The sequence below is a fragment of the Pseudophryne corroboree genome, chromosome 2 (assembly GCF_028390025.1).
Source record: "Pseudophryne corroboree isolate aPseCor3 chromosome 2, aPseCor3.hap2, whole genome shotgun sequence".
Taxonomy (NCBI): Eukaryota; Metazoa; Chordata; class Amphibia; order Anura; family Myobatrachidae; genus Pseudophryne; species Pseudophryne corroboree.
In genome coordinates this window covers 229,130,060-229,156,090 of record NC_086445.1, presented here as the reverse complement: position 1 = coordinate 229,156,090, position 26,031 = coordinate 229,130,060, and the positions used below count along the sequence as shown (strand labels likewise).

The following is a 26,031-nucleotide window of genomic DNA, read 5'->3' as shown; positions in this document are numbered from 1 at the left end:
ACATCACGGCAGTCGCCCACGTAAACAGACAGGGCGGCACAAGAAGCAGGAGGGAAATGGCAGAAACTGCAAGGATTCTTCGCTGGGCGAAAAATCATGTGATAACACTCTCAGCAGTGTTCATTCCGGGAGTGGAAAACTGGGAAGCAGACTTCCTCAGCAGGCATGACCTCCACCCGGGAGAGTGGGGACTTCATCGGGAAGTCTTCCACATGATTGTAAACCGTTGTGAAAAACCAAAGGTGGACATGATGGCGTCCCGCCTGAACAAAAAACTAGATATTGCGCCAGGTCAAGGGACCCTCAGGCAATAGCGGTGGACGCTCTGGTAACACTGTGGATGTACCAGTCAGAGTATGTGTTCCCTCCTATGCCTCTCATACAAAAAGTACTGAGAATCATAAGAGGGAGATGAGTAAGAATGATACTCGTGGTTCCGGATTGGCCAAGAAGGACTTGGTACCCGAAACTTCAAGAGATGTTCACGGAAGACCCGTGGCCTCTACCTTTAAGAAAGGACCTGCTCCAGCAGGGGCCTTGTCTGTTCCAAGACTTACCGCGGCCGCGTTTGACGGCATGGCGGTTGAACGCCGGATCCTGAAAGGGCATTCCAGATGAAGTCATCCCTACCCTGGTCGAAGACAGGAAGGATGTAACCGCAAAACATTTTCACCGCATTTGGCGAAGATATGTTGCGTGGTGTGAGGCCAAGAAGGCCCCTACAGAGGAATTCCAACTGGGTCGTTTCCTACATTTCCTGAAAACAGGACTGTCTATGGGCCTAAAATTAGGGTCCATTAAGGTTCAAATTTCGGCCCTGTCGAATTTCTTCCAGAAAGAACTGGCTTTAGTGCCTGACGTTCAGATGTTTGTAAAAGGGGTACTGCATATACAGCCTCCTTTTGTGCCCCAGTGGCACCTTGGGATCTCAATGTTGTTTTGAGTTTCCTAAAGTCACATTGGTTTGAACCACTCACCACTGTGGACTTAAAATATCTCACATGGAAGGTGACGATGCTATTAGCCCTGGCTTCAGCCAGGCGTGTGTCAGAATTGGCGGCTTTATCATATATAAAGCCCTTACTTAATTTTTCATTCTGACAGGGCAGAATTGAGGACTCGTCCTCAATTTCTCCTTAAGGTGTTTTCTGTTTTTCACATGAACCAACCTATTGTGGTACCTGCGGGTACTAGGGACTTGGAGGACTCCAAGTTACTTGACGTTGTCAGGGCCCTGAAAAATATGTTTCCAGGAAGGCTGGAGTCAGAAAATCTGACTCGCTGTTTAGCCTGTATGCACCCAACAAGATGGGTGCTCCTGCTTCTAAGCAGACGATTGCTCGCTGGATTTGTAATACAATTCAGTTTACACATTCTGTGGCAGGCCTGCCACAGCCAAAATCGGTAAAAGCCCATTCCAAAAGGAAGGGGGCTCATCTTGGGCGACTGCTCGAGGGGTCTCGGCTTTACAACTTTGCCGAGCAGTTACTTGGTCAGGGGAAAACACGTTTGCTAAATTCTACAAATTTGATACCCTGGCTGAGGAGGACATGGAGTTCTCTCATTCGGTGCTGCAGGGTCATCCGCACTCTCCCGCCCGTTTGGGAGCTTTGGTATAATCCCCATGGTCCTGACGGAGTCCCCAGCATCCACTAGGACGTCAGAGAAAATAAGATTTTACTTACCGATAAATCTATTTCTCGTAGTCCGTAGTGGATGCTGGGCGCCCATCCCAAGTGCGGATTGTCTGCAATACTTGTACATAGTTATTGTTACAAAAATCGGGTTATTCTTGTTGTGAGCCATCTTTTCAGAGGCTCCTTCGTTGTTATCATACTGTTAACTGGGTTCAGATCACAGGTTGTACGGTGTGATTGGTGTGGCTGGTATGAGTCTTACCCGGGATTCAATATCCTTCCTTATTATGCACGCTCGTCCGGGCACAGTATCCTAACTGAGGCTTGGAGGAGGGTCATAGGGGGAGGAGCCAGTGCACACCACCTGATCCTAAAGCTTTTATTATTGTGCCCTGTCTCCTGCGGAGCCGCTATATCCCCTTGGTCCTGACGGAGTCCCCAGCATCCACTACGGACTACGAGAAATAGATTTATCGGTAAGTAAAATCTTATTTTCGGAATATATGGATATGGGATACTCAACCTGTACTAATAATCTGGGTTGCCCTGCCTGAGAGAGGTGACTAGAGACTGTGTCAGTAAAGGGATCGTAACCAGTCCCCTTAGCCCAGTATGGCTGAACTCTGTTTTGCATCTGCCTACTCAGTACTACAAGAGTGATAACCGACTGCCCTGGGGGCCGGGGGAGTGCGCCAGAGTTATACCCCTTAAGCTTCACAGTATTACAAAGTGATATATTATTAACTGAGACAGCCATTACAGCAAATTCTGCCACTGTTATATAAGGATGGATAGTATGTAAAAAGAGTAGCTACGGCTCTGTGAAAAGTACCATAATGAGACCGCATAAATACTTAATGTATCATGTCCCACATTAGTTGAACTGTACGTGGGGAACTGCCTGCAATTTTGACTCAGGAGAGGTGATAGGTATCCGCACCTACCCTAATAAACTGGAGGCTAACTGATCAACAGGTAGTTCTATCAGGACAGGTGAGCAGAGACCCTGTATTACCAGTGTACAGACTAGAAATACATGCAGGATAGAGAGGGGAGTGCCTGTTCTATCTGCACAGGACATATAAAAGCCAAGACTTTACTAGTATGGGTGTGCATGGAGTCTGTTGAAGCACACAAATCCTGCAGACACACCAGAGAGTAACGTAAGGACTTCAACACCATCTAATGCTTACAGAGTGACAGTTTACGCTAGAAGACAATCCCTATTTGGAGCACCTCACCACAGCAGGTTTAATAAGTGTCAGGTACTTGGAGGCTATCCAGATGTCATCTCACATCCCATGAGAGCATTGAACAAGGATTTCACTATTAGCGGAGGATTACAACCAATGCAAAACTTGAGTGCCCAACAACTTACCTACTACAGTTAAACCAAATACTGAAATACCCGGGTATTCAAGGTTAAAGTACATGTACATTCTATATTGGTAAATATGTTTTTGTTTTTTTCCGGTACCAAGGTAATTTGTGTGAAATTGCATGCAAGGTACTATGTATAGGTGGGTACTAAGGGCTAGAGGTGATTGGTATGACATTAAGACTGTTATTTACATAATATTTGCTATTAAATGTTGCCTATACTTACCGGATGGTGGACCTTTATTCCCTGGGATTGCTGTAGTTTCCTGAAAACAAACACCAGTGTATGGGAAGTGACCCATTGAGAAAAAGTATAACCCTAAAGGAAAACACAGTACTACATTGGTAGCTAGGGGGCTTTCCCAAGCAAGCCCCATAGAATTATTATAGCTTGGGTGGAGGCATATATAGTCTTAGCATTCTGCAGGGATAGTATCCGCTGCATACAGAAAAAGGGGGTTACATTAGGTTTTTTATGTTCAGGGAGGCTGCTGGCAACAGTCTCCCTGCTTCGTGGGACTTATGGGAGAGAAGTATGACCCACTTCCAGTAAGTTCAAGGGCTCTGCTTCTGGCTACAGGACACCATTAGCTCCTGAGGGTGCTGATCACTGGGTACGCCTAGATGCTCACTCCCGCAGCCGGCCGTCACCCCCTTTCAGAGCCAGAAGACAGGTGAGTAACCAAAGAAAAGAAGACTTCAGCTTCACTGACGGCATTTTCTGAGGTACCACGCAGCAGGCAGACGCTGCGCGCCAAGCTTCCACACACAGCACTACAGGGTGCAGGGAAGGGGGGGGGGGGGGCAGCTAAAATCGTCTTCATTATTCCACTGGCAAGAGGGGACATTAGTGCCACGGCATTGTCCTAACCCCCGCCAGTATAAATATCAGAAAAAGCGGGACAGAAGCGCGCCATTAAGGGGGCGGAGCTTCTTCCTCACAGCTCACGACGCCATTTCCTCTCCGCAGGCTGCAGAGACGCTGGTCCTCCTCACACTGACAAGTACCAGGGGTACAAAACGGGGAGGGAGGCATGTCAATTGGTGCAATATATATGTGATTGTAAAAGTGCTTTAGGTCTGAGGCAAATTCTTGGTGATTTCAGACCCATTGATTTAGCGCTGGGTTGTGAGCTGGCAAATCCCCTCTGTGTCTCTCTGACAGACTTTACTGTGGGTCTGTCCCCTATATGCCCGGTGTGTCTGTGGGTGTTGGGTGCACATGTGTCGACATGTCTGAGGCTGAAGGCTCTTCCCAGGAGGAGGCTGTATTAGGGACACAAACGGCTGTGGGGGTGATCCTGTCGGCAACGCCGACGCCGGATTGGGTGAATGTGTTGAACTCCTTGAATGCTAATGTGGCTCTTATTAGTAAGAGGTTAGATAAGTCTGAGTCTCAGACCCAGGCATGGAAGATATCTGTAGAAGATATGTTATTGCAAATTCAGGTCCCCTCAGGGTCGCAGAAACGTACGCTGGCCCACTTGGCAGACACGGATACCGACACGGACTCTGATTCCAGTGTCGACTATAGCGATTCCAGATTAGATCCAAAATTGGCAAAGAGCATTCAGTACATGATTGTGGCGGTTAGAGAGGTACTACATATCACTGAGGACCCGGCTGTCCCTGATAAAAGGGTCTGTATGTATAAGGAAAGGAAACCTGAGGTGACGTTTCCTCCCTCTCATGAACTGAACACGCTATTTGAAAAAGTCTGGGAAGGTCCTGACAAAAACTTTCAGATTCCCAAAAGAATTACGGTAGCTTATCCATTTCCCTCGGCGGATAGGGAAAAGTGGGAGTCACCCCCCACTGTGGACAAGGCCCTGTCATGTTTGTCTAAAAAGGTGGCTCTCCCGTCGCCTGTCACGGTGGCCCTTAAGGATCCTGCAGATCGTAAACAAGAAACTACGTTAAAGTCCATTTATGCGACCACAGGTATGCTACTCAGACCTTTCATTGCGTCTGCGTGGGTACGTAGTGCTATCGAAAAGTGGGCAGACAACTTGTCTTCTGAAATTGATACCCTAGATATGGATAGCATACTCTTAACGTTGGGTTATATCAAGGACGCTGCAGCATACCTTAAGGAAGCTGCGAGAGATATTGGTCTCTTGGGATCAAAGGCCAATGCCATGGCAGTCTCAGCTAGACGAGCGTTGTGGATTCACCAATGGAATGCTGATGCTGATTCCAAGAAAAGTATGGAGTCTCTACCATATAAAGGTAAGGCCTGATTTGGTGACGGCCTTGATGATTTGCTATCTACAGCTACCGCGGGTAAGTCATCCTTTTTGCCTTATGTTCCTCCACAACAAAAGAAAACGGATCACTATCAGATGCAGTCCTTTCGGCCCAATAAATACAGAAAGGGCCGAGGTTCTTCCTTCCTTGCTACTAGAGGAAGGGGAAGAGGTGAACGATCACCAGCCTTGTCAGGTTCCCAGGAGCAGAAGTCCTCCCAAGCGTCTGCCAATTCCACCGCATGACGCTGGGGCTCCTATGCGGGAGTCCGCACCGGTGGGGGCACGTCTCAAACTCTTTAGTCAGTTTTGGGTTCGTTCGGACCTAGACCCATGGGTTTTACAAATAGTATCCCAAGGGTACAAGCTGGAGTTTCAAGACGTTCCCCCTCGTCGTTTTTTCAAATCGGCCTTACCAGCTTCTCTTCCGGACAGGGAGGTAGTTTGCGAAGCAATACAAAAGTTGTGTCAAAATCAAGTTATCGTCAGGGTTCCCCAGTCACAACAGGGAGAAGGTTTTTATTCGAGCCTGTTTGTGGTCCCGAAGCCGGATGGCTCGGTCAGACCAATCCTAAACCTGAAATCCCTAAATTTCTACCTAAAGAAATTCAAGATGGAGTCTCTCCGAACAGTGATCTCCAGTCTGGAGGAAGGGGATTTTATGGTGTCGGTGGACATAAAGGATGCCTACTTACATGTTCCCATTTATCCTCCGCATCAGGCTTACCTGAGGTTTGCAATTCAGGATAGTCATTACCAATTTCAAACGTTGCCATTTGGTCTGTCCACGGCTCCGAGGATTTTCACCAAAGTGATGGCAAACATGATGGTTCTCCTTCGCAAGCAAGGAGTCACGATTATCCCATACTTGGACGATCTCCTGATAAAGGCAAGATCCAGAGACCAGATGGTGCAAAACGTTGCACTCTCCCTGACGGTTCTTCAGCAACATGGTTGGCTCCTAAACTTGCCAAAATCACACGACATGGTTGTTGTTTTTGGGAATGATATTGGACACAGAACTACAGAGAGTCTTTCTTCCAGTGGACAAGGCTCTGGAACTTCAGAGTCTGGTCAAACAAATTCTGAAACCAGCAAGAGTGTCAATCCATCAATGCATTTGGTTGCTGGGGAACATGGTTGCTGCCTACGAGGCCATTCAGTTTGGCAGGTTCCATGCCAGATTGTTCCAGTGGGACCTATTGGACAAGTGGTCTGGGTCCCACCTACACATGCATCGGAGGATAATCCTGTCTTCCAAGACCAGGGTATCACTCCTGTTGTGGCTGCACAGCTTTCACCTCCTAGAGGGGCACAGGTTCGGGATACAGGACTGGATCCTGCTGACCTCGGATGCAAGCCTCCGAGGCTGGGGGGCAATTCTCAATGGGAGAAAAATTCCAAGGAAGATGGTCAAGTCAGGAAACTTGTCTCCGCATAAATGTTCTGGAGTTAAGGGCCATTTACAACGGCCTTCTGCAAGCGGAACATCATCTTCGAGGTCTGCCTGTACTGATCCAGTCGGACAATGTAACAGCAGTAGCGTACATAAACCGTCTGGGCGGAACGAAAAGCAGAGCGGCAATGGAAGAAGCCACAAGGATTTTCCGCTTGGCGGAAAAGCATACAAGCGCTCTGTCAGCGATCTTCATTCCAGGAGTGGACAACTGGAAAGCATACTTCCTCAGCAGACACGATCTCCATCCAGGAGAGTGGGGCCTCCACCAAGAAGTCTTCGCAGAGGTGACAAGTCGTTGGGGAGTTCCTCAAGTAGACATGATGGCATCTCGTCTCAGCAAGAAGCTTTAGAGATATTGTTCCAGGTCAAGGGACCCTCAAGTAATTGCAGTGGATGCGCTGGTGACACCGTGGGTGTTTCAGTCGGTGTATGTATTCCCTCCACTTCCTCTCATTCCAAAGGTTCTAAAGATCATAAGAAGAACAAAGATCTGGGCGATCCTCATTGTCCTAGACTGGCCAAGGAGGGCTTGGTATCCAGATCTTCAGGAATTACTCAGGAGATCCCTGGCCTCTTCCTCTGCGCGAGGACCTGTTACAACATGGGCCGTGCGTGTATCATGACTTACCGCGGCTACGTTTGACGGCATGGCGGTTGAGCGCAAAATCCTAGCCCGTAAGGGTATCCCCAGTGAAGTCATTCCCACACTTATTCAGGCCGGAAAAGGGGTAACGTCTAAACATTACCACCGTATTTGGAGAAAATATGTTTCTTGGTGCGAATCCAAGGGGGCTCCTACGGAAGAGTTTCGGCTAGGATGTTTTCTCCATTTTCTACAAGCAGGTGTGGATGCGGGCCTAAAATTGGGCTCAATTAAGGTACAGATTTCGGCCTTATCGGTTTTCTTTCAGAAACAATTGGCCTCACTTCCAGAAGTTCAGACTTTCGTGAAAGGTGTGTTGCACATTCAATCTCCGTTTGTGCCTCCAGTGGCACCATGGGATCTTAATGTGGTGTTGCAGTTCCTTCAATCACATTGGTTTGAACCTTTACGGACGGTGGAGTTGAAATTCGTCACTTGGAAAGTGGTCATCCTGTTGGCCTTGGCATCTGCAAGGCGGGTGTCTGAGTTAGCGGCCTTGTTTCACAAAAGCCCTTATTTGATCTTTCATGAAGATAGAGCTGAATTGAGAACACGTCAACAATTTCTACTGAAGGTGGTTTCCTCTTTCCACATGAACCAACCTATTGTGGTGCCTGTGGCTACTGATGCCCTCGCTGAGTCAAAATCTCTGGATGTGGTCAGAGCTTTGAAGATTTATGTCGCCAGAACGGCTCACATTAGGAAAACAGAGGCTCTGTTTGTCCTGTATGCTCCCAACAAGGTTGCGTGTCCTGCTTCCAAGCAGACCATTACACGCTGGATCTGTAACATGATTCGGCGTGCTCATTCCACGGCTGGATTGCCGTTACCGGAATCAGTGAAGGCGCATTCTACTAGAAAGGTGGGCTCATCCTGGGCGGCTGCCCGGGGGTCTCGGCATTGCAACTTTGCCGAGCAGCTACTTGGTCGGGGTCAAACATATTTGCAAAGTCCTACAAGTTTGACACCTTGGCCGATGAAGACCTTAAGTTTGGTCAATCGGTGCTGCAGAGTCATCCGCACCCTCCTGCCCGTTCTAGAGCTTTGGTATAACCCCATGGTTCTATGATGACCCCAGCATCCTCTAGGACAGTGTTTCCCAACCACGGTCCTCAAGGCACACTAACAGTCCTGGTTTTAGTGATATCCAGGCTTGAACACAGGTGACTTAATTAGTACCTCGGTTATTTTGATTTAACCATCTGTGCTGAAGCCTGGATATCACTAAAACCTGCACTGTTGGTGTGCCTCGAGGACCGCGGTTGGGAATGCCTGCTCTAGGACATATGAGAAAATAGGATTTAATACCTACTGGTAAATCCTTTTCTCTTAGTCCGTAGAGGATGCTTGGCGCCCGTCCCAGTGCCTACTGTATCTGCAATTATTAGTTGTGGTTACACACATGTTGTGTTACGTTATTGTCAGCATGTTGCTGCAATTGTTCATGCCGTTGGCTTGTGTTCTGTTGAATGCCACGTTCTGCGGCATGCTTGAGGTGTGAGCTGATATGAATCTCACCTTAGTTTAACAATAAATCCTTTCCTCAAAATGTCCGTCTCCCTGGGCACAGTTCCTATAACTGGAGTCTGGAGGAGGGGCATAGAGGGAGGAGCCAGTTCACACCCTTTCAAAGTCTTAAAGTGCCCATGTCTCCTGTGGATCCCGTCTATAACCCATGGTTCTATGATGACCCCAGCATCCTCTACGGACTAAGAAAAAAGGATTTAACGGTAGGTATTAAAATCCTATTTTTTCATATACTTTACATAGTCAAAACTCCGGCACAAACATTAGTATGACAGAAAAGGCTCTGCCTCACCCCACCGCACGTCACTGCCTTAACATCATAATTCATTTGATACTCCATGATATTACCCTAATTTCATTTAGGGCATTACTATAGGACTTAAAATAACTTTATAACAAATAGTCGTGTCCTAGTTAATTTGATGCCCCACATTAACATCACCATTCATATTATGCTACATAGTAAGGCCCTGCCTCCACTTTCTAATAAGCCCCATAGTGCTCCTGTTTATATTACGCACTGACCAGTGCTATCCCCAAACCCTCTACAAGTTCTGTGCGGTCAGGTTTCTCTTCTGCAGGCTGCTCCCCAGTAGTGATGATGTGAGTAGTCGTCACTAGAGAGAAACACGGAGCTGCCTTCAGTGGGAACATGCCTCCCAGCAGTGTTCAGTTTTGGCGCATGTCTGGCAGGCCTTCTAAGCCCCCGGCACCCACAATAATTACGCCCCTACGTACGTACGTACGTTGTCATGTGAATATTGCTTTTAGCTTCATTATTTAAAATATTTTTAGGGCAATATTCAATTGTTTCTCTTGCCGACAGCCAGTAGATGGCACCCAACAGAGCTATTCAATTGTTGCTCCATTCAGGAGCGATCGGCTACTGGCACTGGCATTTCAGCACAGCACCCCACGGGAATGGCAAGCCAAAGTGAGCGAATTAACCCGTTTGATTGCTCAAACTGGACTTTTCACATTGTGCCCATTAGTTTGGACGGGTTTAGCTGCTTTAGACTGCTAAAGCCGACCTTTCTGGTCACGACAAACGCGATAAAAAGAAAAAAAATGGAGTATTGCATCCTTGATCTCCCATCACTTTAGATTGGAGATCGGGAGTGATTAAACAATTGAATATCGCACTTAGTTGTAGTGACTGATCAGTACTAGAAACAACAAGGTCAAATGAAAAGTCAATGGCTAATCATAGGTATTGTGCTGCAGAAAGTGTAACATTATCAAACACTAATTGAGTAAGGGCTAACCCACAGCTAATGTGATTTTGTTTTTCAAGAAATAGTTGACCTGGTCTGTGTGGTGGTTATAACCTTGTGCCAGCAGTGACCCCCACACTGTAATCGCAGCATGGCTCCTTTTCCAATCTGTGTGAGGTGCAGCTGTGATAACAAATACACGGCCATCTACTTTGCAGTGAATGAATTGTAAACATTAATATGAAGAATACAGGTTGAGTCTCCCTTATCCAAAATGCTTGGGACCAGAGGTATTTTGGATATTGGATTTTTCCGTATTTTGGAATAATTGCATACCACAATGACATATCATGGCGATGGGACCCAAGTCTAAGCACAGAATGCATTTATGTATCATATACACCTTATACACACAGCCTGAAGGTCATTTTAGCCAATATTTTTAATAACTCTGTGTATTAAACAAAGTTTGTGTACATTGAGCAATCAGAAAACAAAGTTTCACTATCTCACTCTCACTCAAAAAATTCCGTATTTCGGAATATATGGATATGGGATACTCAACCTGTAATATGTGTCCTTTTAATATAGCAAGACTGATTAGCTGTAGAGACAAACTAAGACGTTTCTTTATATATTTTTTGTTTTTTAAAGCTTCTTACGTAACATTTTGAAAATTTTAAATACATTTTACAGATTGCAACATACTTATTAGGGGGAGAGGAGGGCAAAATGGGGAGAAGTTGAAAAGGCGTATGTATTAAATGACTCTCACAATGAACATAAATTAGTGTTAGGGGTCGATTCTATTCGGCAACTAATGAATAGCGCCGGGAATTAGCTCCCGACGCTATTCAATTCAGCAACTAATTACCTGCAATTGTCGGGAATTCTTCTCTCATCCCCGGGGGATGAGAAGAGAAACCCGACAAAAGTGCTGCCTTGCGGCCGGCGCGAGGCTGATTCTGTCGGGAATCAGCCTCGCGCCGGGGAGTTAAGTCGGAGAATGCCCGTTCTCCCGACAATTCAACCTGTTTTGTCGGCGAGAACGGGCCATCGCCGACGTAACTAGTTGCTGAATTGAATAGCGTCGGGAGCTAATTCCCGGCGCTATTCATTAGTTGCCGAATAGAATCGACCCCTTTGATAGTTAAGGCGTGGTATATTAGGTCGACATACTTAGCAGGTCCACAGTGACCACTTCGGCATTCATCATGTCTACACGAGTGGATGTCGACCTAACGCCCCTGGTGGCTTAGCTGCTCAAGTGTCACCCTCATGTCCCAGTGGTCATGTGTGCAGTACTTCCAGCAGAGACATCTGAGGAGTGGCGGTTCTAGTAAATATTAGTCCCTTGTCCCAAAGTCTTAACGCTCCTATTGGTGCCTAAATCTGTCTGCATTTTGAGAATATTGAAATCTTACATGATGACATTTTAAATGTCAATTTGGTTTTTGTTGGCATGTTGAACTACATCTAATGTCAACACTCTGGTGTCAACATGGTCACTGTTGACCATGTGACCTGGTCTGATGACATTTCGTATGTTAACACTGTAGTGAGATGGCGACATTCCGAGGATGTCGTCATGTTGACACAAATATTGACCATGTGACTGGGTCCCGTTGGTTAACTATTAAAGAATTACTGTAGAGGTTTTTTGAGGTTCTAGCTTGAAACAGACTGGTTGTGATGAGGCCTGAGTACTTCAATGTTACATTTCAGCTCTTGATTGGTGTTAAACTAGGGAAGGATAAGTAGAATATAGATTGCATATATTCTTCTACCATACATTTCGTAGCATGTAAGACATTAAATTATTTTTCACAGCTCTGCATGAGACCACGGGTATAATATAAATACACGCATCTGTTCTATTACCACTCTGTTGGTGGCGTGGACCCACCAACCGAGTGGGAATAGCGGACGGGTATCCGGATTCCGATTGTGTGTAAAATGCCGGCTGTCAGGATTCCGGCGTTAGTCTCCTGTTCGCTGGTATCCCAACAGATGGTATATTGACTGCATCACTCCAGAACCAGTATAGGGTATAGTAGGTATACTCAATAGTCAGCAATTGTTTGGGTAGGTTGGGTATACCCGCATGCAGTTCATTAGTGTAACTGGTTGTGACCCCCTAGAGTACAAAAAATGGTAGGTGTAATAGGAGAAAATAATCTCTCTTGTAGGGGCACTCTTAATTCTGATACTAATTAACTTTTAATATACATTATTTCCCACATAATATATAGCAACAACACAAAACGAGAATTTATCTTATAGCACATCTGATGGACATGTCTGTGTTGTTACATACACCTCTTCATAGGGTGGACAATTTCTCCTATATCTATTGCAGAACAATTTATCAAGATATCAAATGTAAAAATAACAGGTGAATTTCATCAATAGGAAATAAACATGACACAACCAATCATACATCATAGTTAAAATTTGCTTTGCGCCTTGGTCAAACAGTCTCTAAACATTTTTTGCAAACTGTCACCTGATTGTGTTCTTTGGCTTCTGGGTTCATATATGGCCTCTGTGGCCCCTTCTGCCACTTTGCACCACACAATAATCCCATTTATGTGCGTTCTAACCAGACACTGATAATCCATGAAAACAACCAGAAGCTTTTGGGGAGCTCCCAAAGGAAGAAGGTTCATACATTGTAAACCACAGTCACGCACGAGTTCAGTCATTTATCACCGTACAGTGAATGTTCTACAGTGTGTTATTGATAAGGCTGGAATTTCTTAAAAGGTGGATATCCTTGTAAAAACATATAAATGTATAATAAATCTGTTGAATGCAGGGTTATGGTTTCCTGAGGAATATAAACTTTATTTCTTTGAACTCTGTGCTCTTACAAAGGTCTAAGCTGTGCTGTTTGTTGGTACTTTACTGTAAATATACACACCATTTCCACCTCTTTCACATGACTGTATATTTTATGTGTAGGAAACATTGGTCTGTGCTGCACTTTGAAATTAGATTGCATGATCATTGAAGACCTAACAAAGATATACATTTTGAGATACTGATAAAATTCAGAAAGGAGTGTATAAAAGTATGGCTTACCTGTAATTTTAATATGTGGCCATAATTATTATTAATAATAATAATAATAATAATAATACATCTTAAGTGGTCAGAGTAGTAGTAACACCAGAATATATGCCATGCAGCCTCATCTCTCTTATGGGTCATTCCCGCTGTACAATGACAGTAGTGGTGGTGCTCTTATTCGTTTGTTCTCACCTTCTGCTGTACTACTGCTATACTACTTCAAACACTGTCTCCGAATGAGGCTATGCAAACTGATAAAGGAAGAAAAATATAATGGCAGATATATTTAGGGGCACACATTCCTTCTTCCGATGCAGAATAGGTAGCATAGCTGTTCTGAGGAAGGTGGTGGCCCAATGAAATGTTGTGCGTGACTCTTGTCACTCCCTCTGTCAGTGTGCAATAAAAAAAGATCTTGTGTTCATATAAAGAATTGTTCCAGCGTTCGGTGCTGTAGCCTTTGTCAGATAGACTCTGTATTAGAAGCACCAGACCAGTCCGATTTGTAGTTATATATGACTTTCTAACTTGTGAGGACCTTTCAGTGACCCCACTGCATTGTGCTGTGGATTAGTGGAACTTGTCCATAGCACTGCAAGGGTACAAGTATGTATGGGGGATGGCATTTTCCTAAAAGTAGGGGAGTTCCCTCTTTCAAATAATGTGGCACTTTAGAGCACACTAGACCATGTCAACCGCAATTGCAGAAATACCAGCTGGCTGGCGGATGGAGCTGGGCACTATACACTTTTTTTCTGTGTGTGTTTTCTCTCAGGGGTATGAATATGCACCTTTTGGCTTCTGACACCACCTGTATGCAGGACGCATCTAAATCTATCTCTTCTCTTTTATCCTTTGTGTTCAGTGGTTCCTTTGTTTTTTTCCAATACTACCTAACAGAGCCCATCATCTCTCCTCCTCTCAGGGTTACCCTTTGCCTTCCCCAGGCTCCCTCACAGTTGACAATGTCACACAGCCTATTTTGCTATGTCTGCTGTCATGGTGTCATCCCCGACTCCACACATCCAGTCCCTTGCACTGTACTTCGAAACATTACTATTGTACACCGCTTTCTCACTCTGCTAACAAAGCTCTTACCTGTTTTCTCCTCTCCCAGTTTATTTACTGCAACTCTCTCCTAAACTCTCTGCTCAGGACCGGCTCCCAATTGCCCTCAGAATCCGTTTTATTTCATTCATAATATTGGCTGATTGCTGGTGTGATTTAAGTCCTATTGCTTGGAGATACTGTAATAAAACAGGATAGATTATACATGACCTTTTGAGGCAGTACAGAGGGTGTTATGGTTAGCACTACTGCCTCACAGCGCTGATGGTCATGGGTTCGATTCCCACCATGGCCCTAACTGTGTGGAGTTTGTATGTTTTCCAACTGCTTTCGTGGGTTTCCAGAGTACTCCGGTTTCTTCACACACCAAAAACATATTGGTATGTTAATTGGCTCCTGACAAATTAACCCTAGTGTGTAAAATGTGTGCGTGTACATGTGTACAAGGCAGACTGGATGGGCTAAGAGGTTCTTATCTGCCATTAATTTCTGTGCCTTTCATAGTGAAGTAGGCGACCATAGCTTTGCTGCTTTCCTCTTGCAAAAAAAAAAGACCTAATAAAGTGTAAATGAACACTGTTGAATGTGGTTTTTGTTGTTTTTTTTAATTTTATTTCCATTGACTATTTATGAAGTAATAAGTAGGGAATTGGTATTTTTGGACTCTGATGTAGCTTATTCAGCATTGTAAATCCTGAATAACTTTTAAGCAGCCCTGGGCAAACTTTGGACAAATGAATGACCGATTTGTAGAATGGCAGATGATGCCATTTATGTTGGTAGTCCCAAGTTTAGAACAGTGAGCATGAAAATTGTGGTGTCTGTTGTCTAATTGCTCTTTAAAGTGAAAAGCAAATAAAGAGTCAATTTCAGAGCAATGTGCAGCAGTCCGGACTAAATTGTCCTGCTGTGACCTTAATGGATGTACACACATACACAGACTGTGGTCCAAGTGTTTTGTAATGTTTAATTGCAGCATGGAGTGTTTGATGGATACAGTTTCTCCCATTGCCATGACTGTTATTTTGTGAGTTTGACAGATTGTAACACAATAACAATTGACGTTCTGTTGGTGAGTTAAAAAGAATTGTAGATTAATCTTGTAATATGCAAAATAATTTAATGTTAGAATTTGTTGCAAATAGGAGGCATGTATCAATCAATCTATTGTTGTACTCTGTTGCTTATAGTTATTTAATGAACTGTCTGTCTGTTTTTCAGCTCCAAAAACATGCAGCTCTAGGCATTTTACCTGCAAGGACCAGGTAACGTGCATCTCAAACGGTTGGAGGTGTGATAATGAGAAGGATTGTCCTGATGGTTCAGATGAGGATCCTGAAATATGTAAGTAAATATTACCAATCTTTATCTTATACAGAATATGTAACCTCATTTTACAATTCTTCTTCTTTTTTTAATTATATTTTGGCAGTATTTAGCAAGTCCCTTTTATAAGTGAACTCTAGCATCTGAAAATATGAACTCATAATTGTAACAGCCTAATGCAATTACCATCTGTAAATATACATGGATATATAGGTATGTGTGTGTGTGTGTGTATATATATATATATATATATATATATATATATATATATATATATATATATATATATATATATATATATATATACTCTATCGTCCTAGTGGATGCTGGGGTTCCTGAAAGGACCATGGGGAATAGCGGCTCCGCAGGAGACAGGGCACAAAAAGTAAAGCTTTAGGATCAGGTGGTGTGCACTGGCTCCTCCCCCTATGACCCTCCTCCAAGCCTCAGTTAGATTTTTGTGCCCGGCCGAGAAGGGTGCAATCTAGGTGGCTCTCCTAAAGAGCTGCTTAGAAAAGTTTAGCTTAGGTTTTTTATTTTACAGTGAGTCCTGCTGGCAACAGGATCACTGCAACGAGGGACTTAGGGGAGAAGAAGTGAACTCACCTGCGTGCAGGATGGATTGGCTTCTTGGCTACTGGACATTAGCTCCAGAGGGACGATCACAGGTACAGCCTGGATGGTCACCGGAGCCTCGCCGCCGGCCCCCTTGCAGATGCTGAAACGAGAAGAGGTCCAGAATCGGCGGCAGAAGACTCCTCAGTCTTCTTAAGGTAGCGCACAGCACTGCAGCTGTGCGCCATTTTCCTCTCAGCACACTTCACACGGCAGTCACTGAGGGTGCAGGGCGCTGGGAGGGGGGCGCCCTGGGAGGCAAATGAAAACCTTTTTTGGCTAAAAATACCTCACATATAGCCTCCGGGGGCTATATGGAGATATTTAACCCCTGCCAGAATCCGTTAAGAGCGGGAGACGAGGCCGCCGAAAAAGGGGCGGGGCCTATCTCCTCAGCACACAGCGCCATTTTCCCTCACAGAAAGGCTGGAGGGAAGGCTCCCAGGCTCTCCCCTGCACTGCACTACAGAAACAGGGTTAAAACAGAGAGGGGGGGCACTAATTTGGCGTTAGAAATATATAAAAAAGATGCTATAAGGGAAAACACTTATAAGGTTGTCCCTATATAATTATAGCGTTTTTGGTGTGTGCTGGCAAACTCTCCCTCTGTCTCTCCAAAGGGCTAGTGGGTCCTGTCCTCTATCAGAGCATTCCCTGTGTGTGTGCTGTGTGTCGGTACGTGTGTGTCGACATGTATGAGGATGATGTTGGTGAGGAGGCGGAGCAATTGCCTGTAATGGTGATGTCACTCTCTAGGGAGTCGACACCGGAATGGATGGCTTATTTAGGGAATTACGTGATAATGTCAACACGCGCCAAGGTCGGTTGACGACATGAGACGGCCGACAAACAATTAGTACCGGTCCAGACGTCTCAAAAACACCGTCAGGGGTTTTAAAACGCCCGTGTACTTTAGTCGGTCGACACAGACACAGACAGGGACACTGAATCCAGTGTCGACGGTGAATAAACAAACGTATTCCTTATTAGGGCCACACGTTAAGGGCAATGAAGGAGGTGTTACATATTTCTGATACTACAAGTACCACAAAAGAGGGTATTATGTGGGATGTGAAAAACTACCGTAGTTTTTCCTGAATCAGATAAATTAAATGAAGTGTGTGATGATGCGTGGGTTCCCCCCGATAGAAAATATGGGCGGTATACCCTTTCCCGCCAGAAGTTAGGGCGCGTTGGGAAACACCCCTTAGGGTGGATAAGGCGCTCACACGCTTATCAGAACAAGTGGCGGTACCGTCTATAGATAGGGCCGTCCTCAAGGAGCCAGCTGACAGGAGGCTGGAAAAATATCATAAAAAGTATATACACACATACTGGTGTTATACTGCGACCAGCGATCGCCTCAGCCTGGATGTGCAGAGCTGGGGTGGCTTGGTCGGATTCCCTGACTACAAATATTGATACCCTTGACAGGGACAGTATTTTATTGACTATAGAGCATTTAAAGGATGTATTTCTATATATGCGAGATGCACAGAGGGATATTTGCACTCTGGCATCAAGAGTAAGTGCGATGTCCATATCTGCCAGAAGATGTTTATGGACACGACAGTGGTCAGGTGATGCAGATTCCAAACGGCACAAAGGTGTATTGCCGTATAAGGGAAGAGGAGTTATTTGGGGTCGGTCCATCGGACCTGGTGGCCACGGCAACTGCTGGAAAATCCACCGTTTTTACCCTAAGTCACATCTCTGCAGAAAAAGACACCGTCTTTTCAGCTTCAGTCCTTTCGTCCCTATAAGAGTCATATCTGCCCAGGGATAGAGGAAAGGGAAGAAGACTGCAGCAGGCAGCCCATTTCCCAGGAACAGAAGCGTTCCAACCCTTCTGACAAGCTCTCAGCATGACGCTGAGACCGTACAGGACCCCTGGATCCTACAAGTAGTATCCCAGGGGTACAGTTTGGAATGTCGAGACGTTTCCCCTGCGCAGGCTCCTGAAGGCTGCTTTACCAAGGTCTCCCTCCGACAAGGAGGCAGTATGGGAAAAAATTCACGAGCTGTATTCCCAGCAGGTGATAATTAAATTACCCCTCCTACAACAAGAAAAGGGGTATTATTCCACACTATATTGTGGTACTGAAGCCAGAAGGCTAGGTGAGACCTATTCTAAATCTAAAAAAATTTGAACACTTACAAAGGTTCAAATCAAGATGGAGTCACTCAGAGCAGTGATAACGAACCGGGAAGAAGGGGACTATCTGGTGTCCCGAGACATCAGGGATGCTTACCTCCATGTCCCAAATTTGCCCTTATCACTAAGGGTACCTCAGGTTCGTGGTACAGAACTGTCACTATCAGTTTCAGACGCTGCCGTTTGGATTGTCTACGGCACCCCGGGTCTTTACCAAGGTAATGGCCGAAATGATGGTTCTTCTTCGAAGAAAAGGCGTCTTAATTATCCCTTACTTGGACGATCTCCTGATAAGGGCAAAGTCCAGGGAACAGTTGAAGGTCGGAGTAGCACTATCTCGGAGACTGTTACAACAGCAGGGGTGGATTCTAAAGATTCCAAAATCGCAGCTGATCCCGACAACAAGTCTCCTGTGCTTAGGGATGATTCTGGACACAGTCCAGAAAAAGGTGTTTCTCCCGGAAGAGAAAGCCAGGGAGTTATCCGAGCTAGTCAGGAACCTCCTAAAATCAGTGCATCATTGCACAAGGGCCATGGTAAAAAAAATGGTGACTTCCTTCGAAGCAATTCCAGTCGGCAGATTTCATGCAAGAACTTTTCAGTGGGATCTGCTGGACAAATGGTCCGGATCGCATCTTCAGATGCATCAGCGGATAACCCTATATCCAAGGACAAGGGTGTCTCTCCTGTGGTGGTTACAGAGTGCTCATCTTCTAGAGGGCCGCAGATTCGGCATTCAGTTTTGGATGTTGGTGACCACGGAGGCCAGCCCGAGAGGCTGGGGAGCAGTCACACAAGGAAAAAATTTCCAGAGATTTTTCTCCACATAAATATAGCTAAGGGTAAATTTATAATGCTCTAAGCTTAGCAAGACCTCTGCTTCAAGGTCAGCCGGTATTGATCCAGTGGGATAAAACATCACGGCAGTCGCCCACGTAAATAGACAGGGCGGCACAAGAAGCAGGAGGGCAGTGGCAAAAACTGCAAGAACTTTTCGCTGGGCGGAAAATCATGTGATAGCACTGTCAGCAGTGTTTCATTCCGGGAATGGAAACTGGGAAGCAGACTTCCTCAGTAGGCACGACCTCCACCCGGCAGAGTGGGAACTTCATGGGGAAGTTTTCCACATAATTGTAAACCGTTGGGAATTACCAAAGGTGGACATGATGGCGTCCCGTCTGAACAAAAAACGGGACAGGTATTGCGCCAGGTTAAGAGACCCTCAGGCAATAGCTGTGGACGTTCTGGTAACACCGTGGGTGTACCAGTCGGTGTATGTGTTCCATCCTCTGCTTTTCATACCTAAGGTACTGAGAATTATAAGACGTAGAGGAGTAAGAACTATACTCATGGCTCCGGATTGGCCAAGAAGGACTTGGTACCCGGAACTTCAAGAGATGCTCACAGAGGACTTATGGCCTCTGCCGCTAAGAAGGGACTTGTTTCAGCAAGTACCATGTCTGTTCCAAGACTTACCGCAGCTGCGTTTGACGGCATGGCGGTGGAACGCCGGATCCTAAGGGAAAAGGCATTCAGGAAGAGGTCATTCCTACCCTGGTCAAAGCCAGAAAGGAGGTGACCGCACAACATTATCACCACATGTGGCGAAAATATGTTGCGTGGTGTGAGGCCAGGAAGGCCCCACGAAGAAATTTCAACTCGGTCGATTCCTGCATTTCTTGCAAACAGGAGTGTCTATGGGCCTCAAATTGGGGTCCATTAAGGTTCAAACTTCGGCCCTGTCGATTTTTCTTCCAGAAAGAAGTGGCTTCAGTTCCTGAAGTCCAGAAGTTTGTCAAGGGAGTATTGCATATACAACCCCCTTTTGTGCCTCCAGTGGCACTGTGGGATCTCAACGTAGTTCTGGGATTCCTCAAAACACATTGGTTTAAAACCAGTCAAATCTGTGGATTTGAAGCATCTCACATGAAAAGTGAACATGCTCTTGGACCTGGCCTGGACCAGGCGAGTGTCAAATTGGTGTTTTTTTTCTCAAAAAAGCCCATATCTGTTTGTCCATTCGGACAGGGCAGAGCTGCGGACTCGTCCCCAGTTCTCTCCCTAAGGTGGTGTCAGTGTTTCACCTGAACCAGCTTATTGTGGTGTCTTGCGCCTACTAGGGACTTGGAGGACTCCAAGTTGCTAGATGTGGTCAGGGCCCTGAAAATATAGGTTCCAGGACGGCTGGAGTCAGGAAAACTGACTTGCTGTTATCCTGTATGCACCCAACAAACTGGGTGCTCTTGCTTTTAAGCAGACTTTTGCTAGTTGGATGTGTAATACAATTCAGCTTGCACATTCTGTGGCAGGCCTGCCACAGCCAAAATATGTAAATGCCCATTCCACAAGGAAGGTGGGCTTATCTTGGGCGGCTGCCCGAGGGGTCTCGGCTTTACAACTTTGCCGAGCGGCTATTTAGTCAGGGGCAAACACGTTGGTAAAATCCTACAAATTTGATACCCTGGCTAAGGAGGACCTGGAGTTCTCTCATTCGGTGCTGCAGAGTCATCCGCACTCTCCCGCCCGTTTGGGAGCTTTGGTATTATCCCCATGGTCCTTTCAGGAACCCCAGCATCCACTAGGACGATAGAGAAAATAAGAATTTACTTACCGATAATTCTATTTCTCGGAGTCCGTAGTGGATGCTGGGCGCCCATCCCAAGTGCGGATTATCTGCATTACTTGTACATAGTTACAAAAATCGGGTTATTATTGTTGTGAGCCATCTTTTCAGAGGCTCCGCTGTTATCATACTGTTAACTGGGTTCAGATCACAGGTTGTACAGTGTGATTGGTGTGGCTGGTATGAGTCTTACCCGGGATTCATAAATCCTTCCTTATTGTGTACGCTCGTCCGGGCACAGTACCTAACTGAGGCTTGGAGGAGGGTCATAGGGGGAGGAGCCAGTGCACACCACCTGATCCTAAAGCTTTACTTTTTGTGCCCTGTCTCCTGCGGAGCCGCTATTCCCCATGGTCCTTTCAGGAACCCCAGCATCCACTACGGACTCCGAGAAATAGAATTATCGGTAAGTAAATTCTTATTATATATATATATATATATATATATATATATATATATATATATATATATATATATATATATATATATATATATATATATATATTATAATGTAAACCTACAAGATGGGTCCTTTAGGAGCATTTTGATGTGCATTTTCAGTAGACAGTTTGTTTTTATCTTGTAAAATATACTGCACGTATACAGTGTTGCTGGCTTGTGCCCATTGCAGGAGAAGGCATATGGTAGATGCTAGATCCAAGTGGCCCAAGGGACCTATGACGTCAGGGGGAGGAGCCACATCACCAGGGGGGATGAGCTAGGTCAGCTGGATAGCTCTTCTGCTATCCACGCCACCAACTATTACCTTGATTAACCCGGTGGTGAGCGGAGGGTACTTTTTGGGTACCCTGTTCGGGCGTCGCTCCTCCCACTGGTGACGTGGCTCCGCCCCTGGTGACGTCAAAGGTCCCTTACCTCACTTCGATTTAGAACCAATCGAAGGCATATGCTAGATAAGTCTTATAGTGCAGAAAAGCTAATACTGTAACATATTTTCAGCCCCCACTTTGTTTTCACTTTGTAGTGGTAAAAATGTACTACACCTACAAATTGTTTTTAGTCCTCAGTAATGTCGTACTGCGATCCCTGCACATATCGGAACTATTGCTTTTTGCTAGTTCATGTCCCAAAGCCCATTGCGTACTGAGACCATGAATAAATGACAGGAGGGCTTGGGAGAAGATGGCGAGTGACCAAAATGGCCATTCTGCAATCTGAAAGCAGTATGACCTTGGTAAACAGTCTTATGTATAATAACATTTTAGTGTATAAATGGTGACAGATTTATAGATGTACAGTATGTAATATAGTTCATATTTCATTACAAACTACTTTGGAGTTTTACTTATTTCTTACAATACTGTGAAAAAATGTAGAGGTTGTATCCTGAAGACCAATTTATTTTGTGAAGACCATAAGAAGGCTGCAGTGTTTAGGTTCATTCATTATAATGTTCCGATCAAGTTCCCTTCCAAACTTCCTCCCGTCTTGCAAAATGAACATCATTAAGACTGTGTAAAACTCGGTGACTGCCCACCCTACAGACATGCGCCACTTGCTTAGGCTCCTGTCTTCACAAGCCCCATCTCACAGTGTCTCATTCATGTTACTCTGGCTTTTGGGATACGTAATCAGAGGGCCATAGCCCATTCCTGGGAACTGAGCACAAAGCCGCAGTGTGCTACGTGTAGGCAGACGTGCAGACCGGGAACTGCTTGTTATGTAAAAAATAAACACATGAACAACAAACAAACACACATCGGCTTCTTGCTCAGTGATGGCAGAACACCATTTGCTTTCTCTTGGTAGACTCTAAAGTAATGCTTTTAGATGTTGCTGGACACTTTCTCCCAAGAGTTTATTTACACTGTGCTGCAAATAATGGGAGTCTAGAAACAAGCATCAGACTGGTGACATTGAGGAGAATTTGGCTCTTCTCACTGATCAACAAAAGCTGACCTGTAGGGTCAGTATTTATCATTTATTCTTCTTCTCATCACTCATTTATAGAACACCATTCCATGCAGCGCTGTATTTATTGACTTTAGTCCTAGTCCACTGGAGCCAAGAGGTCTATATACTGAAGTGTTATAGAGGGATAAAGTGGACGGAGATCAAGAACCAACCAACCAACCCACTCCTAACTGTCATTTTTCACTCAGCCTGTAACATGACAGTTAGGAGCTGATTGGCTGGTACTTTATCTCCGCCCACTTTAATCCTCTCCAAGACTATGTACATAGACCCTTTAATCCCCTGGAAGGAGCCACACGAATACATTTAGTTCTGTCACCTTCCCTGTGAGCATCCTATTCATCCAAATCAGAAGTTTAGAGTATGTAAAAAAAAATCCTGCTATGTATTTTACAAGGCTTTTAAAACGGTCTTTAAAATGTTGTAGTTTACTTTTATTTCATGGATCCAACAAAAAAAGTTTGTTTTACGGATTGACGTTTCAAAAAATTTATCTCCTTGCCAATCGGGAATACAACATGTTTCTCTGAGAGGTCCTGTGGCACAGAGTGGGGAAAGATTTGAGGGAGAAAATCTCCTGTGTTCCGTACTATGCAGATCTACTGTATGCATGTTGTAGCATGTCTGAGCAATAGGTTTATCTAAATGACCATTGCTCAGCTGAAACAAGAATGTTTACATTGACATGTTTAATCCAACCAAAATTACAAATCCGTATACCGTATAATTTATTTAATAAGAGATCCAGCCTTTGAACTTGTAGGGCTCAGACTTACTGAAATAATTGGAACAGAGGTCACTTTGTGGTAACAACTGTAAACATAGTATTTGTACTACGCTTTAATGTTTCAAATCTCTGAGATTGAGCATTTGGCTGATACTTTCAGTCTAATCTCTATTTCAGGAAGTGTGTCCTACATCACATGAAGGATTGTTACAAGAGGGTTATTGTATTATAGAGCAACAAATCCCAATAATTGGCACATTGTATTTTAATCTTTTCTCCAGCTATATTAGATATCTGACATGCAAGAGTAGACAGCACCATAATAACCATGAATGTGCGTTGCCTAGTTGAGCAGAAGGTAATCAGTTGCTTATACTTATTATATTTCCTATGTACTTTTTTTGACTGACTAAACTGTTAGATAACATGTTTCTGAAGTGGTAGTATAATGCAGTGGTCGCAAAACCTTTTTGAATCACGGCTCCCTAGAATATCAGAATTTTTTTTTTTCATGGCACCCCTAGGCCAAAAGTTTTTTTTGTATTGAGAAACACAGAATAAACTATTACATTGAGTAATTTGTGGTTATGGGGTCTATTCATGAAGTAGTGAAAAGTGTGGAGAAGTGAGCCAGTGGAGAAGTTGCCCATGACAACCAATCAGCATTGAAGTAACATTTATAAATTGCATATTATACAATTGTACAGAGTAGCTGATTGGTTACCAACTTCTCCATATTTTCACTGATCATGAATAGACCCCTATATGTCATCCATGGCACTTAGTTTGGGAACCACTGGTATAATGTATTTGTTAATCTCCAAAATGGAATCCATGCCAATGCAGCTGATTGCAGTATTAGTTACCTATAATGATGAAATGAAATCAAACCATTCTTTTTCTTTTTTAAATGAAGTACTTTTTTGTTAACAAATATAATCCCTAGGTGACAGAAATTACTTTTTTGAGGTATAATAAAAATTAAATAGGGATTCCCTTTAAAAAAAAAAAAATGTTTATTAACAAAAGAAAAATCAAGCAGTACATATGAAATAAATGACAGGCATAGGCACAGTATGGTAGTAAATATAAGAGTCCACGTAGGGTTACCCAGGGTTGCTAATAATTAAATAAAAAATCAGCTTCACATGGGAGAGCCTCAAGTAAAATGAAACAGGTGAGGATCAATATACAATAAAAAATACAATACATCCAGAGAGACTGGGTAGGTAAGCATAGCTAAAAAGACTTCCAAATGACCCAGTTAGAAAGGAGGTGTGTTTCCTGCCAGGGTCGCCATGTTATACCATGTAGTAAGGTGAACAATTTTTCTAATCTGGTCCTTCTCAATAGTAGATAGATAGTAGATATAAGGCAGAGTACAGAGTTAGATTTGGATGTGGTGTGTTCAATCTGCAATCTAAATTGCAGTGTAAAAATAAAGCATCCAGTATTTACCCTGCACAGAAACAATATAACCCACCCAAATCTAACCCTCTCTGCACATGTTATATCTGCCTCCCCTGCAGTGCACATGGTTTAGCCCAACTGCTAACATTGTTAAGTTCCTGATGCGATCAACTCAGAATTACCCCCAATGTCAGAAGATCACAGACAGTGAAAGATATCGGCCTTTGGAAGTGAACATTTAAAACAATTAGAATTATCTGATATGCCCATTATAAAACGTAGTCTGGGAGTGTAATAGGCCCTATGCAAAATTTTGTATTACATTTCTGCAAAAGAAGACTACTGTATATTAATTGTTTGTTCAATGAAAGTGAAGACTTAACTATAGCCTGCAAAGAAAGCTCAGGAAAGGAATCCAACCACTTAACCATACCAGTAGTAACCGCATACAGGTCGAGGTTTTTTCCTAATCTGATCATAAAGCATAGAAATGGGGAGCAGACCCCCTTTACTTCCCAGTACTAAAGCATCGAAAGAGTTAGTTCTATCAATTTGGGAAAGCCCAGACATTAATTTCAAAATATAGCTGCAGGATTGAAAGTATGTGAACAGTGGAATTGTAACATTAGAGTATAATTCTGTGAGTTTGGACAGAGTAAGGATAGAGGATCGGTCATCATCCAGAAATTGATGCACCGAGTGGAGTCCATGGAGGTGCCAAGTATTACAAATAATGTCCGCACTCCCATTATGGAAATCGCGATTATGAACTAAAGGCAAAAACAATGACTTGGTACATGACAGGCGAAGTCTCGTATGTGAAAGACGCCAGGTCAAATATGGGGTATAGAGTAACGGATTGTCGCGTAATTCCACTGGAAAAGAAGTTAATGGTAAATGTAATAAAGCATCTAAAGTAACATCGGAAAGAAACGCTTGATCAAGAGAATAACGGACATAATTGTTCACACCCCTCACCCAATCCAGTGCATAT

At 44.3% G+C, this 26,031-nt stretch overlaps 1 protein-coding gene across 4 annotated transcripts in view; it reads left to right on the top strand.

The window, feature by feature from the left end:
* The window catches only part of LRP1 (LDL receptor related protein 1), a 486,645-nt gene that overhangs the window by 71,012 nt on the left and 389,602 nt on the right, over positions 1-26,031 (top strand). For 3 of the 4 annotated variants that reach the window (XM_063952427.1, XM_063952428.1, XM_063952431.1), the window contains exon 2: positions 15,468-15,590. In XM_063952427.1, coding sequence (XP_063808497.1) covers positions 15,468-15,590 — 123 coding nt within the window. Of the gene's footprint in view, positions 1-15,467; positions 15,591-23,908; positions 23,986-26,031 lie in introns of all 4 variants that reach the window. The other variant, XM_063952429.1, reaches the window with a different exon arrangement.